We start from the raw sequence: 17,015 nt of genomic DNA on the forward strand, positions 1-17,015 counted from the left end.
TTTCTCTCATCACAGCGGGAAGACGAGTGCATAGAGTACTCGTAGATCAAGGAAGCTCGACAGACGTCATGTTCTGGCCAACATTCAACAAGTTACAGTTGTCCCCTGATCAGCTAAGACCGTATACCGGGTGTCTCTACGGTTTTGCAGGAGATCAGGTAGAGGTGCGGGGATACATCGAGCTGAGGAAAACGTTCACTGACGGAACGACAGCCCGCACTGAAAAGATAAAGTACCTGGTGGTGAACGCCCCTTCTGCGTACAAAGTCTTGTTGGGGAGACCAACACTCAATAGGTTGGGCGCAATACCATCGACGAGGCACATGAAGTTGAAGCTGCCGTCGATGGAGGGGACCGTGATAACCATCAAGTCGGATCAGGCTGAGGCAAGACGCTGTTATGAGAACAGCTTGAAGCAAAAGAGAAGTGTGTGCCACGTCACCATGAAACCACCACCAGGCGTGCGCGAAGAGCGATCAGTGGTCAGGGAGATACATGGCGCTCAGAGGATGGAGGATGCTGCGGTGGGGGGCTCCCAGGTAGCCCAAGTTGAAGAAGAAGAGGGAGGCGCGATCACTCCTCGCGAGTCAGGGATCGCAAGGGCGGTCATCGCCAATGAGAGAAGGCCCCACCCAGTTGAAGGGACCACCAAAAGGAACCACCAATTCATTCTCCTCCATGCTTGACCATTCCATGACAGAGGAACTCCCTCTAAAAGACCAACACAAGAAGAAACTGACAACAAAGAAGACGACTAACTCTTTCCATTCTTCCACTCCCCACTAGACCACACAACATCCACCTCCTTCCCATTCGCACTCCCACATCCCACCTCGTCATTCTCAAACTTAAACATGAAAACCACATGTCCCTCGTTTTTACCACCATCACTATTGCCATTCACATTACTATTTTTACCATACTTTACATGCATCGAATAGGATAACCCAAAACAAAACCCTAAAATCAAAACCCAAAACAATACCCTAAAATCAAAACCCAAAACGGAACCCTAAATAACCCATAAAATCAAAACTCAAATAAGAATCTACATAGCTACTATAATTCAATAAAATCCTAAACCTAAACGAAAACTAACCTCCAAAGAATCCCCCAAATCGCACGCACACCAAATGTGAACCCAGATTGAAGGCTCAATCTCCCACCGATTTGAAGGCGCAAGAATCTCCCAAAACCCAACACCGCTCGATAAATGACGAAAAGAAGCTTTCGAAAAAACGCTGATTTTTTTTTAACAAAAGGACAAAATTATCTTTGCCATGTCATCAAATTTGCCACCTAAGCAGGTTGTATACAAGCGCAGCCCACCTGTCAGTTGTTCATATATCACTGCTTAAAAAATAATGCATAGAATATATATATATATATATATATATATAATATTATCATACAAACAGTTATCTTACATGAACTTTTTTGTTTTGTTTTGAATAAAAATAATGTTATTAAACCACACAAATAAAAATAAAATATGGTATATCTTAGTAAAACTAGGAATTCAATAAAATATTTAAAGCATATATAATAAAGCATAATATAATTTCTGTTATTTATCTTGTCCATAATTATGTAATGTAATAAACTATATTAAAAAATATTTTCTTATGAAAATCGTGTTTGTTAAAACAGTATAAGTCAAACATGGTCTAATTATTTTTCAAAGATCCAAAAAAAGTCAAGTATGGTCTAATGAAAAAAAAGAATGTTTATTTACAAAGTTTTGTCATTGACTAGTCTTACGTGCATGTGACTAAAGATTAATTTAAATTTTGCACGAATGCATGTAATAATTTTATAGTAATGATTTTGACCATGCTTAAAATGAAAGAAATAATGTACCAAAAAATAAACGAAGGAAGTAAGTACTTGTTTAATTATATAAGTTTTAAGTTCTGAAAGAGTGTTGGAATAATGGATGTGAAATTCTAAAATGGATAAAATAAATAAATTAGTTGAAAAAATATGAGTGAAATCCACATAAAAAACTAGTACCTTTATGATTTGATTTTTTTTGACAAAAAATAAATCAATTATATATGAGGTATTTAGATCAATCTATATAAAAAAACTATATAAAAAAATTCACCAATAAATTAATATATTATAAATGGATATTTACATACTATACTCTATTAATTTTTTATACTCAACCACTACTTCATCTTATCACCTAATTCTTTGAAGCAACGTTTTCTTTTTCACTATTAACAACCTCATATCTAGTCTCTAGCTTTATTTATATAACTTTTAAGTTCTTCTCTCCATATTTTTATATATTGTTTAAACTATGATGTTTAATTGAGTTTTTGATATTTAAATTTAGTTACAATATATAGTAACATTATTTCGAATTTTTGTACATATGTAAGATGATGTGAGAATAACAATAAATAGTCGTAAATTTTAGAAAACCCATAAAAATAATGAATATTAAACAAAAATGTCGATATAAGCTTCAAACTAACGATGACCAGACAATGTCCATTGTAAAAAAGAATCAAGAGTTTTAACGACGTTTCCAGATAACAATTGTCGTTAAAAGTCTCTCTTGTGTCACATTTTAACAATAGTTGTAACCATCATCGTCATATACTGTTAATTATGCTACCAATCGTCGTTAAAAGTGTTTTTCTATTTATTTCAACGACAAATTTGACACTACTCATTGTTAATTATTTATAATGACGTTTTTTAATACGTTAAAATGATTTTATCAACGATGGTGATGTCCGTCGTCGAAAAGGCCTATTTCTAACAACACTTGGATTAACAACGATTCCAAAACCGTCTTCATATGTCATTTTTAATTGTCATTAAATGCTATTTTTACAGTAGTGATTGTTCTTTTGATTTGGTTAGCTTGTCCTTTTTACTTGTATGACGCACAATACACAATACACAACACACATAATTCACATTTTCATTTACTCCTCCATCCTTATTCCTCATACATCCTTATTTCTCTTGTTAATGCTCTAGACTCGAACCTACATCACAACCTATTTAATCTCATATGAGAATAATAATCTCGTGACTGAAGTTAACCTAAACCAGTATACTAATTACATACATATTCCTATTACCCACCATAAAATGCATGTCTCCATTATTTCCTTTTTCTTGTTATCTCTTTGAATTATCTAAATTAATCATGTCTAAATCCATTTATACTTCCACTCCTACCTACATCTCATTTGCCTAATCTATTACACTAGATTACTACCCTCCAATTGGTATTTGTCATTGTTATTTCTCTATCCAAATTATATATACAAATAAATGTTACACCATCCATATGTTATACCATTCATTATGTGTATCTTTTACACATTGCAATCTACAAGTAAGCACTCGTAAGAGTACACTCTTTCGAAGTTTGAAATGAAGATGATTTCTCTATATCAAATTCTGCTTTTGACATATATCCTAAATATTATTATATAGTTATATCCTCTTTTATCGTATTACTTCATAGATTTTATGCACAGTATTGGGCATATGTACCAATAAGAGGAAAAGAATCTAGCTTTCATAGTTTTATGCTTAACATCCATGCCCATACTATCACTTGTAAACATATTTTTTATATTGGTTTTCCTATTTCTAAATACAACATTATTTTTTTGATTACATAAACTCCAAATAACAGTTATGCACAACATTATTTCTTTGATTGTTGGAATGTAGTTTCAAGTGCTTACTCATTACTAACATAATAGATATTTCTATTTTATTTCATATTTTAATCCTTAGATGATTATATTCACTTCTATTAAGAATGACTCTCTGAAGTCCATATATCTCCAAAATTTATAAATTCTTATTTGCATTAGAGTTTAATGTAAACCCTAGATTCTCCTTTGTATTACTTTTTCACTATTTAGGGCAATGTATGAAGTTTGAATTATGTTGTTTAACCTAAAATTTTAATATTCTAATTTTGATAAACTTTTTTATGTTGGTTGTCCATTTTAATTTCATGCCATCATTATATTCCTTCATTCTCATGCTTTGTCACCACTATTTCTTTTTCTTTGTGACTCGTTGTATGTCATCTCCATTTGCAATTTTTTGTACCTTGTAAGCATTGTTGCTAGCCACTATTAGTTTGTAAAATTTGGATTTTTTTTAGAATTTATTATTATGCGTATTTTAAGTCTAAACTTACATTTGATGGAACTTTGGTTTAAAGTATTTTGTGTTGTTCTTTGGGTGCATGCTTGAAGTGGTGCATTGTAGTCCACCGCTTTTATTTTGTGTATTTTGGAGACCAATGCAAAATGTTGTCAAAGTTTGTCAAGTTTAAGATAATAGAATTAATTTATACATGTTAAAGAATTATGAAAATTATTTTTATGAATGGTAGGACTCCACCTTCAATTACAAAAGTGAAAATTACATTGCACGATTAATGACAATGAAGTTTATAGTGTATATAGTTATAGATAAAATTTGGATGAATGTACGTCACATTAATCAAGACTATGAAAAAGGAGTTGATGAGTTCTTACCATTTGCTTGGAAATCGGGGGAATCCATGTTTAACTAGTCATACAATTATGGGAAATACAAGTCATATTTTTATTTTGATTATAAATATTAATATTTTAATAATTACATTTAACCAATAAATTCATTCCTTTAGGATTATTGATAAATTGAGTATAGAGTATAAGAGAAGTCAGAAGTATATGTATTTGTTAAGTCTCAATCCATTAAAAAGTCTAAGACCATGAAGATGTAGATGCAACAATTAATACTTACTAACATGGATGGATGACTCAAAAACATATATTTGACTCCATATATAGATGAATTTTTTTTATCAACAAAGATTAAATAAATTATAGGGGACACTTTAGGGGTGTCCCAACCCTTATACAAGTACCAAAAGCTACTCTATTATCTAATTAACAAACAAAAAACAGATGAAAAAGCTTAGGTTTGTAACTAAAACAACTTGACTAGTAGCATGCTTAGCCTACTATACAGAGAAGATTCGAACACTCCAAAATTATGCATTCGTGTTGTCATCTGCTCCATCATTGCAATCTGCTCTGCATAATTATGCAGAGCATAAGAACATCTCACACCTTCTTCTAAGACCTCAAAACATATCCCCTGTTGTACAACTACCCTTTCTTCTTCATCCAACCATCCAACATCCTTAAAACCTTATGATAGAGACCACAATCCAACTTTGTGTAGCATCCCAACATGTTCAGCATTTCCATTTAGCATCTCCAAACCAAGTTCCTACAATTCCTAACAAAGCCCCTTTTTCACGTTGCTTGCAACTCCTTGTGGATAACAACGTAAGGGTCCCATAATCTTTGGGATTGGTGATGAAGTCATTGCGCATCAGTGTTGTATTTGCAGCAGTGAAAATGACAGTGCCATTTTGTTGTTGAGCTCAACTATCGTTGTTCCAACTGAGGGTTGTACAATGCTGCAACACGTTGTAGCTCAGGAGAACATTCTCCATTTTTGCAACGCATAACCAATTTTGCAGGTGCACAAACTATTGGTCTTGTCCCTGTCACAAGAACTCGTCTACCTCCTAAATCATACAGCTTTTGTAAGTGCCTTCTGTAGCGAGAAATGAGAAAGTTGACATAGTCTGGGAGTGGATATTGACGAGACCTTGCAGAAGAATTCATAAGTAGGTAATTGTTTACAAAGTCATTCCCACCTACAATGATGAGAATTAAAGTTTGATTCATCATGGTTTTCCAGATACCAATTAGAGCACTCATTCCTTGTTGGTACTCTTTTAAACTCTCCAATTGTTTATGCATTTTAATTATGTTCATAAAGTGATCTCCTGTATGATTAAGCAAAATTTGCACCAACTAATAGATTCTCTCTTGTTAAGTTTGGGCTCGAGTATGACATTGTAGACTCAGCACCAAGTTTTTGACTAATAAAGTCAGGAATATTGAATCCCTTAGAGAAGCACCCAATTGGTCTATGAGTTGGGTAGTCAATTCCGTAATGAGGGCCATTAGCACGAGCAATAAACAACTTTACTAGTAGCATGCTCTACCTACTATACAAAGAAGATTCTAACACTCCAAAATTATGCATGTGTGTTGTTATCTGTTGCATCATTGCAATCTTTACTTCATAATTATGCAGAACATAACAACATCCAAGACCTCAGAGCATATTCTCTGCTATATATCTACCCTTTCTTCTTCATCTAACCATCCAACATCCTTTAGATCTTCTGACAAAGACCACAATCCTCCTTTGTGTAGCATCCTAACAAGTTCAGTGTTTTTATACAACATCTCCAAACCAAGTTCCTACAATGCCTAGCAAAGCCCCTTTGTCATGTTTCCTACAACCCTTTGTGGATAACAACATAAGGATCCCTATATAAAAGGCTCAAATTAAATTGTATAACTATGCAGACCCTGAAACAAGGTCCAACACCTTCAACTTAAGTCCCTGCATAATTATGACTCTTTCTGAATACATAAATATGCAGACCGCGTGCCTTACACTACTTAGTTCAGAGCAATATGACAGCGCCACCCCTCCACTACAACCTATACAAGACAACTTCATTTTATAAAATCTTTGAACCTCCACATATCAGTTGGCTTGTTGTGTACCATGGACACCATCAACAAGACCCTCCTAAATACCAGGCCCTCCTTCTCCACATCAATTGCATCCAACTACTTTATACTCCTACCTAACCACCCTTGTCAAAAAGCGTGTAATCATCCATCTAGACTTCCCCTTCCAATTACTGATAACTTTTAAGGCATTGGCCAGGGTTCAAGTGTCAATCAAAGAATGCTTAATTGAAAGACCGCAACTTGTGTTTCATACATAACCATGATTTGAGTTGTGTCGTATGAAATATTTCTTCCGCATCTGGTACTCCTATTTTAAAGATGATAGTATTTCTTTGATCCCAAATACCCCTCACAATAGTCTCCCACATGCATTTCCAAACCAAATCCTGACTTTTATTCATATGTACTAGATGAAAGCTCTCAAAGTTACTCTTGACATCCTTATATTGGACATACAAGATGTTTATCCATCTAAAGCAGAGATACCACACACGTTATGCGATAGTACACTCTATGAACAAGTGTTGTGAGTATTCTTTCGACTCTGAGCAATGCACACAAGAGATTGAACTAAGTAACACTCCTCTCCTGATTAAGCTAGTTCGTGTTGGCATTCCATCCAACAAGATCTTCCAATCGATAGTCAAAACATTTGGCAATGCTTTAGCCTGCCAAAGCTGTTTGAAAATGTCATTAGGCGAGCCAGTGACGTGATTAGCCAAACACCTACAAGTAGATTTTACAGAGAACTTCCCTGTATCATTCCCTCCCCATACTTGAAGGTCCTTTACCTCCCTCTTCAGATCACCCTTAGAAATATACCTTAGCATTTCTTCTTCTTGTACATATTCTCATTCAAACCTGACCCGCCTGCACCTATGCCGCTAATGCCAGACTGTTTCTTCCCATCCTCTTACCTCACCCACTATTAGCCCTTGATCCATAGAAAAGGAGTATAGCCTAGGGAAGAGATTAATGAGTTTAATCCTACCGATCCAAGCATCCTCTCAGAATCTAGCTTTGTCCCCACATCCAACTTTCCAACCTAATGTTTCTTGGAACCATCCCTCGCCTCCCCCCTCGCCACATTTTAGATAAATCTCTCCACCACCAAGATTGGGATTTCAATTATGGCTGGTTTCAACCTAGAACCAAACCATATTTTGAGATTAGTATATCTTTCCACCTCCTTTGTTCATCACTCACCAACTGCCATTTCCATTTGGCCAGAAGAGCTTAATCCAACTTCCTGATATCTTTAATCCCCCACCCATCTTCCTCCAAGGGTTTGCATACATTCTCCCAGCTTACCCAAGTTATAGATTTGTTCTCTCTTACCCAGTCCCACAAGAAACTCCTTTGGTACTGATGATTCTTTGGCACACCAATGTCAGAGCTTTAAGGAAGGACAAATAGAAAAGGGGTAAGGTTGTAAATATGGATTTAATTAAGCAAATTATTCCCTCCAATTACAAGAATCTCCCCTTCCAAGCACTAAGTTTAGCACTTATTTTCTCAAAACTGGTTCCCAAAAAATCTTGTTCCTTGGGTTTCCTCCTACTTCTAACCCTAAGTATTTGAAGGGTATACTCATAATAAAGTAGTTTAAAGATTTTGCATAGACTTCAAGGGAATTCCTTTCAACATTTATGCCTCACAACTTTAACTTATGGAAGTTGATTTTCAGCCCATATGTAAGCTCGTAACACCTAAGAATAACTTTAATTGTGATGAAATTAGTATAGGAATCCTCACATATGAAGATTGTGTCGTCAACAAACTGTAATACATAAGATTCAACCTCCTTCATCCCCACCTTTACACCTTTAAGCATGCTAGCCTTGGTTTCTTGTCTTACTAGACCAGGTAATCCTTCTACTACAATAAGAAAGAGAAACAATGCTAAGGGATCTCCCTGCCTCAACCCTCTCGATGGTCTGAATTCCTTCGTTTATTAACCAACACTGACACTGACGCCGACTCCAAGCAGCCTCTTACCCAACCAATCTATTTACTGTGAAAATCCAATATATGCAGCATATCCAACAAGAAATCTCATCTTACCGAGTCGTACGCCTTTTCATAGTCTACCTTCAAGCACAATCCACTCCTCCCACCTCTCCTTGGCCCCTCAACAACCTCTTGGCCACAAGGACGCTATCTAACATCCCTCTATCTTTCAAGAATGTCGATTGACCTTCATTAATAACTGCAGGGATAACATTCTTGATACGACCAGATAAAACCTTGGTTATAATTTTATAAATAGCACCTACTAGAGAGATAGGTCTATATTGGTCAAGCTTTATGGGATCACTCACTTTAGGAATTAGGGCTATAAAAGAAGCATTACAGCCCTTCGGAATGCAACCCGTTTCTTCAAAGTGATGTATAGCCTCCACAATATCATTTTTAAGAGTCTCCCAAAAATTCTTGATGAAATTAAAATTAAACCCATTTGGGCTTGGGCTTTTAAATCCTTCACATTGCTAAACCACTTCCTTTACTTCTTCCTCTGTAATTTTGGTGACCAACCTAGAGTTGTCCTCCATCGAAAGAGTCTTGAATCCACAATTTCGAAATTAACCCCAAAATCTTGTGTAGCTACAAATCTCTCTTCAAACAACTTTTTGGCCTCCCTTCGTACCACTTCAGGATCCTCACTCCATTGATTTCCTACCTCAAGTCCCTTGAACTCATTACGAAGTCTTCTACATCTAATTACAGAGTGATAATATTTGGAATTGGAATCGCCATGCTTAAACCAATTAACTCTAGCTTTTTGCTTTAAAAGGGAGTCAAGCTTTTTATCAGTCACCCTTAGCTGGCTTATAAGCTCCATTCGTTTTAGCTTATCATCTTCCTCGAGATTGTTGTTATCATCTTGAATATCTAAAGCCTCAATATCTTTCAGAATCCACTTCTTTTTTATGTCCAAGCACCCAAACACATCATGATTCCATTCTTTAAGGTCAGTCTTAAGAAGTTTGAACTTATCCTTAAGTTTGGATATACTGTTTCCCTGTACAGAGTAGGAATTCCATTTGTTCTTCACCACCTCCTTGAACCTGGGCTCCAAAGCCAAGCGTCAATGGTCCTGAAGGGTTTTGGGCACTAATCTTTAACCATAGATTTTAACACTATAGTGCAGTGGTCTGAAACTACTCTCAGTTGAACATATTGCTTACACATTGGCCATTTTTTAAACCACTCATTCGATACAAGCACTCTATCGAGTTTTCTCTTAACTGAACCATTTGCTTTAAACCAAGTGTACTTCTTGCCAACAATAGGTAAGTCCATCAGAAAGTTCCTTTCAATAAAGCTATTAAAGCCGCTTATTTCATTCTTTTGGTTGCCCCTATCTCTAACACCTTTCCTTTCATTTACACTTCTATAACAAGATTGAAATCCTCACATAAGCACCATACACAATTTTGATGTGCGCTTATAAGTTTCGTCAAATCCTCTCATAAAACAACTTTGTCATTCAAGTTGCATGAAACGTAAACGTTGATCACTGTACATCTGATTCTTGACTTGAGGTGCTGGCCAAAAATTTCTATATACATGATTATCGTAGTAGAACGCTTCTTTGTGCCACATAGACAATATATTTTCAACACCATTTGCAGATGTATTATGTATCCATCCGACATTACTAACTCCCCATAATGAAAAGCATATGAAATCTGACAAGATATTAGTTTTTGTCTCTTGTAGGCATAAGAATTTTGCACTCTCCTTAGTAGTAGTGCATTGTTCTGCCTTAGTGTAGTTAACACTAGTATGATACTAACATAAATATTTTTATTTATTAAAAAAATTAAAATAGTTACTATCATTTTAAAATTGACTAGACCGACTCTATTAGTATCAACTTAACCAACATTAATCTGATAAAATATTTATTTATTAAAAATATTTAAAATAGTTAGTATCAACTTAGAGTTGACTAAGTCAACTTTATCAATAATTAAATCATTTAAAATAATTTTACATCTTTTAACTTATTTTTTAAATTAACTATTTACATGGTTTTAAAATCGGTTAAATCAATTTTAATAGTGTTACAATTTTTTCGAAATTAATATTTAAAAGTTAATTCAATATTTTTTTCGTAGTAAATTGAGATATTGAGAAATGCTCTCATCCTGCTCTTCTACGTAACTAAAGGTTGTATTCACTAATAAAATGAAATATGTTTTTAATATACAATTCAGAAATGAAGATCCAACCTAAGTCATCATGTATAATGTTTTTTATATTAAATAACTGAATTTGTTATTTTTCACGCCGCAAAACTGTGGAAAAGGTATAAAACTTTTTCTCTCTCGTCTAAAAGAATTATGAAGAACCCAAGTATTTGGTTGACTACGTATAAAATTAAAATTTAATAAAAACAAATTCAAAAGCATAATACCTCCTAAAAAATAATAAAATAAAAATTAATTTTTAAGACAAAAAATAATTAATTGTTATAGTGACTAAATTAGAGATCATTTTAGAAATTAATTTTTTTTTCAAATTAGTTTATATTATTGTCAAATGGTTTTTAAATTAGTAACTAATTAGTTACAAAAGTTTTTGCTACCAAAGTTAGAATCTAAATAATTGGTAGTTAAAATCTTGGTAGTTAATTAGATACCAATTTAGAAACTATTTAACAATAATAGAAACTAATTTAGAAACCAAATTATTTTTTAATTTCTAAAATTGTCTCTAATTTAGTCACTATTTCAATTAATTAATTTTGGTTTTTAAAATTGATTTCTGTTTTATGGTTTTCTTGTAATCACTGTAAATTTAGGCAAAAAAAAAATCTTAAAAAAAAAATAAGAAAAAAAAATTCTTATGCAGATTATGTTTATTAAAATACTAATGGTCAAACATTGCCTCCTTATGATTTCCCTAAGTCTTGTGACGAAATGAATGTTTATTTTACAATTTCTTGCCGTTGACTAGTCTTCCATGCATGTTAATTTAACATTCTTGCACGCATGCAAGGAATAATTTTATAATGTTATTGAACATATGTTTCATGCATCATGATTCATATAAAGAAATAAATACTTTATTTCCTTATAAAAGTTTCAACATCTATGTTGCTTTGTGAGCAAAGAATAATATTATAAGGCTTGATATTGTCTTTTTAATAAAACGCATTAACCATTCGGAAGATCAGCTTCTTATTTTATAGTTTATATAATACCTAAAATCAGTTGATTATTTTAATCCTCTAGATCTTACCAAATGCTACATATATTTAAAAACTTTAAATAAAAAAATTCACTTGCAATGATAAGATTCCATTTGGCGTGGCTGCCAGCAGTTACCTTTTCTTTTCAAAAGCAAAACTAGTTTGACAAGAAAACAAGGTTAAAATTATGGAAAATTATGTTTTAACAACCTCTAGAGAATTGTATACATCTCTATAATGAAATCAATCTATGTTTCATAATTTACATAAGAAAGGATGTTGAATGTTCTTAAAAACCTTTTCTTGTTTGTTTTATGATAAAACAATTGTTTTAAAAACATTTTTAAATTGAAGATTGAAGAAAAGAAAAAATTAACCAAATATTTTTATATTTATTCATTTAAATCACATAAACTAATGTTCTAATTTTGGAAAATCTTTGAGTTCTATTAATCACAATGGATTACAATTATCATTCTCCAAACAACTTTTTCAAGTAGTTTTTTTAAGCAACGACTTAGGTTTTTATTCACTTTCTAAGTATATTTTTTTCTCTAGTCTCTCCACACTTGTACTTTCAATTTTGGTTAGTCGTTAAGTAATTTGATTTTGGCCATTTTTTGTATAAGGGTTGGGGCATCCCTAAAGTGTCTCATTCTATTTTATTTATTCTTTGTTGATAAAAAAACACTTGTACTCTCACAAATATTCTCCTGCACAATAGATTTTTTAGGCCTTTTGTAACCTGTATACAATGCATGGTTCTGACTTAAACATAAATCTCTTTCTCATACTCTATAAGAGAGAGATGGTTTGATTCAACTAAATGTTTGGTCTTGGATAACTACTAAAGTGACTTCTATTTATTTTTCTTTTTCTGATTGGTGTCTTGATTCTCTGACTTGTATGTATTTTATAAAGAGTCTTTAATTCTTTAGGCCTTTAGTTTTAGTTTTAGTTGGATGGGACTGAGATGCTTGCTTGTTTTCTTGGGTGCCTTAAGTTACTACATGTTAAATGGAGTTGGTTTCTAATTGGTAGGTTATGATAAGTCTTAATGGTTTTGTTTTCTTAGTAATTGTATAAATCAGGTTTTTATAACGACAGTTCTGGAATCGTCGTTATAAAATCACATTAACGACATATGAAAAAACTGTTGTTGTTCTATCAAAATAAATGAAAAAAATGCATTTATAACGGCTGTTCTAAATTGGAATCGTCGTTATAACCCTAAAAATAGGCTTTTAAAGACAGTTTCAAACTAGAACCGTCGTTATAAGCGTATTTTTTTAAAAGAATATTTATTATTATATATATATATATATACTCTATCCTGCATAAAATACCTAATTTCCATAACAATAATACAATATGAAAGTCTACATACAATACATTAGTACATATAACATTCTACAAAATGTTTTACAAATATATGAAAAAGTTCTATGTCATTGTAATAATTCATATATCCTAAAGTGTAATACATCGTTACCTTAAGGTGCATCCAAGTGAGCTTCTTTGCATTTGCACTTCCCATCCGACTCAACATGTTATATCCAGAATAAGCATTGAAATAATAAGATTAAAATGTTATAACACATAACATTATGTAATGTAATGTATGAGTAATAAATTTGTGAATGTAATATAATGATAATGGTTTGATAAATCTCTAATTTATACTAGGAAACATCATACAAAATTTCAGAATTTTTTTACAAATGAAAGTATGAGAACTAAAACCTTAAAATACCTAAATAATACTTAAAAAAAAAAGAGTAAACAATGGATTCGTTACCTCGTTTCGAGCAACTTTCATTTTTTGCGCGTTTTCATCTGACTTCTCTCTCAAAAGTTATGGTCATTTGAAGTTTTTTCGACGTAATTTTTGGCAACTCCAAATCTATGACTATTCTCTTCAAATATCCACTAAAAGAAGTTTCCCCAAATCCTAAACTACTAAGTAATCAACACATACCTGCAAGTATTTAATTAAAAAAGACTTCAAACTTACGTGTGGAGGTCCAACGTCGTGGAGAGGTATGTTTAATGTTGGAGTTTTGTAGTGTCTGTTGGATCCCTAGTTGGTTGGGTATCAAGAAGATTGATTTGGGATGTTTGTTTAAGGGTTGTAACATTCTCGAAGAGTCTCATTTTATTTATTTATTCTTTCCTGATAAAATTGTTAGTTTCTATTTTATTATGTATAAGTATTAGAACACCGGTTTATATTTTTTTTATTAATAAAACATAATGGTGTTTAGTACTTGCAATGCCTATTTTCCTATTATAGAAAAATCAAAACCTCTTCGCTTCGCTTGTTGAGTATAATAATGATTTCTTTTAACACGTGGTTTTGATTAATTTCATGAAGAAGAGTAAGCAACCCTCATTAGACCATCTGACAAAGAGTAATTATCAGGACAAACCCAAATAAATATTTAATTTATGATTGTGAATCACCTAATCCTATTAATTACTTTAATATTTTCTTCTGACTTTCTTCAACTCATGAACCAACGTCAGCAAATTGTGGACTGATATGAATAACGAAATCAAAATACGCGCTTATCAATTGTGATTCAATATTAATTATCTCCATCAATAACTTTTATATTGTTTATATCTCACAAAAAACCATAAAAAAGGAAGACAATGATTGTAACTTACACCTTGAATTTGAAGAAAACAATTTTAGTGATATCTTCATAGCACATAATAATAATCTATAACTTTACTAAAATCTCAGACTAAGAATTAGGCTTTTGATCAATTAAAAAAATCAAAGTTTATAAAATAATCTTTAAAATCAAAGACCTAATTGAGATAAAAAAAGAAGAAGATAGTAATAAGTTGACAAGTCTATGCCAACACACTCTCATTTAACAACCATCCATTTTTCAAGATTTATATAACATTTACTAAATTATTCTATGTCACATCAACTTTGACAACTATATTTTTCATAAAATAAATATCAACTGGTAGGGTTCTTTTTTTCAAATCAGTGTAAAAAAACATTTTCTTACGAACAATGAAATTGACTTTTTTTTCACACTTTCACTTGACAACAAATAATAATATTTTTTATTAGTTAAATGTAATATTTTGTTATTAAAAAGGGTTATAAAGTAGAAGTAAAAGAAAAAAAAAAGTGTGAAAGAAATTTTTTTTTTATCATCAATGAATAAATAAAATAAAAGGGATACTTCAGGGGTATCCCAACCCATATACAGAAACCAGAGGTGGACTTCCTATATCATCCACAAATCACAAAAGAAACCCTCATTTATGGTTAGAGCATAACAACCTTAAAGTAAGAAAACTATACCAAAAAGAAATAAAAAAAATAAAAAAAATAACCAACAGCCTCAAAGCAACATTCAACTATACCAAGACACCCAGAACCGAGGCCACCTACATTCACCTCCATTCACCTCGCCACGCGACGAGTTACCCATGCGCGTTGGAAAACGTAGGCAACCACCGACTTCGCACGTAAGGAGAGCACCGCTTCCTGGACCGGCGATCACGTTGACCTTTGCATAACTAGGCGACCACCGACTTCGCACGTAAGGAGAACGCCTGATCCTGGACCAGCGATCATGTTGACCCCTTGCATAGCTTCGTCGACCATCGACTACACTCGCATGGAGATCGCCGCTTCATCAACCGGCGATCATGTTGACCCCTTGCCTAGCTTCGCCGACCACCGACTATGCACGCTTGGAGATCGCCGTTTCATCAACCGGCTATCATGTTGCCCTTGTATAACTTGGACGACCACCGACTACACATTTCACCGATCAGCGATCATATTGACCAAAGGAGAGCACCGCTTCAACAACCGGCGATCAAGTTGACCTTTGCATACCTTCGACGATCTCCGACTACGCTCACCTAGAGATCGCCGTTTCATCGACCGGCGATCACGTTGACGACCACCGACTACACACAATTGGGGAACACCGAGTACACACAAGTGGCAAAGAAATATTATTCAAAAAATTATTATCTTACCAACAAATAAATTTTTCTCTATCAAACCATAATTTGTAAGAGCATTTGCATATAACCTTCTCTAAACATACATGTAATTCGAGTTCCATCTTTAGATAAAAGCTCAAACTATCATAAGTTGTCATCACACTTACTCAAACCCTAATATTATTTTGATCTAATGTTTATGGAAAACTACCACATATCTAAGTCATTCATCTCCGAATCAACGAAAGAATTATCTTTACTCCGTTTTGCAGTCACCAACGACGACGATAAATTAGATGATAAAACCTCCAATGAACGTTTCTTTGATGTAACCCTAATTAGTTCTGCATCATCCGAACCAATCAAATGAGGAAAATTGAGCTTTGCTTTGGAGCCATGCATTTTAAATGCAGCTCGATCATAAGCCAAAGCTGCGTCCTCAGCACTTTCATAGGTTCCAAGCCACACTCTCCCACCATTCCTCTTAGCATCTCTTATCTCCGCCGCGTACTTCCCCCATGGCCTCCTCCGCACGCCGCGGTAGCTCAACCCTTTCACCGGAGGCGGCTGAATTCCACTCGCGGCATTAGTGTCACTGCTTTGACCCTCGTTTTCAATTTTAACTGCTGCATTGCTCACCCCATTGCCATTTGCCGGGAACCATCCGGTGGTGGCTGCGGCCTCACGCAAAGCGCCGAAGATAACCATGTCGTCGGCGTCGTTCTCCTTCAGCGGTAGCTCCGCCCAGTTCTCCGCGAAGAAAATGCTCCGGAAGCTGGAGCTACGGCTGAACAGCGTCGTTGCAGGTAGCTCAGAGAGATCAAGGACATTCTCGTTGGTGTTTGAAGCATGAGGGTTCATCGTTCATACAAGTTTGACGTTTCGATAGTTTCGTAGGTTGTTGTTTGAGGTTTGTGCTTTGTGCTCTGTGAGTGTTGAGTATAGGTTTTTGTGTTTGCTTTATATATGAAAAGGTTGGATAGTGACGATTGAGAAAAGCACTAAGTGTGATTAATATTCAAATTGTGGAATTAATTAATGTTCACGAGTGGTTCCTTGAAGGTTCTTAATTTCGCATGTGGAATAGGGTTTTCCCCACGTGCTAAAATATTCACTTTTTTTCAATTTCAAAACACAGAAAAGTTGGTGATTAGTTGGTGTTTGTCCCCACTTTTAATTTTTATTCTGTTTTCACATTTCCCTTATAAGATTGGTCA

General features: G+C 33.8%; 1 protein-coding gene and 1 pseudogene across 1 annotated transcript; both read right to left on the reverse strand.

The window, feature by feature from the left end:
• Positions 1 to 5,242: 5,242 nt before the first annotated feature.
• LOC137813663 (GDSL esterase/lipase At5g33370-like) lies at positions 5,243 to 6,060 on the reverse strand (annotated as a pseudogene).
• Positions 6,061 to 15,822: 9,762 nt separating this feature from the next.
• Positions 15,823 to 16,729, reverse strand: LOC137818668 (ethylene-responsive transcription factor 1-like). The gene has a single exon (XM_068622223.1). The coding sequence runs from the start codon at positions 16,657 to 16,659 to the stop codon at positions 16,006 to 16,008; it is 654 nt and encodes a 217-aa protein (XP_068478324.1). The 5' UTR covers positions 16,660 to 16,729; the 3' UTR covers positions 15,823 to 16,005.
• Between the last annotated feature and the right edge of the window lie 286 nt (positions 16,730 to 17,015).

Source organism: Phaseolus vulgaris, chromosome 10 (assembly GCF_000499845.2).
Source record: "Phaseolus vulgaris cultivar G19833 chromosome 10, P. vulgaris v2.0, whole genome shotgun sequence".
Lineage (NCBI taxonomy): Eukaryota > Viridiplantae > Streptophyta > Magnoliopsida > Fabales > Fabaceae > Phaseolus > Phaseolus vulgaris.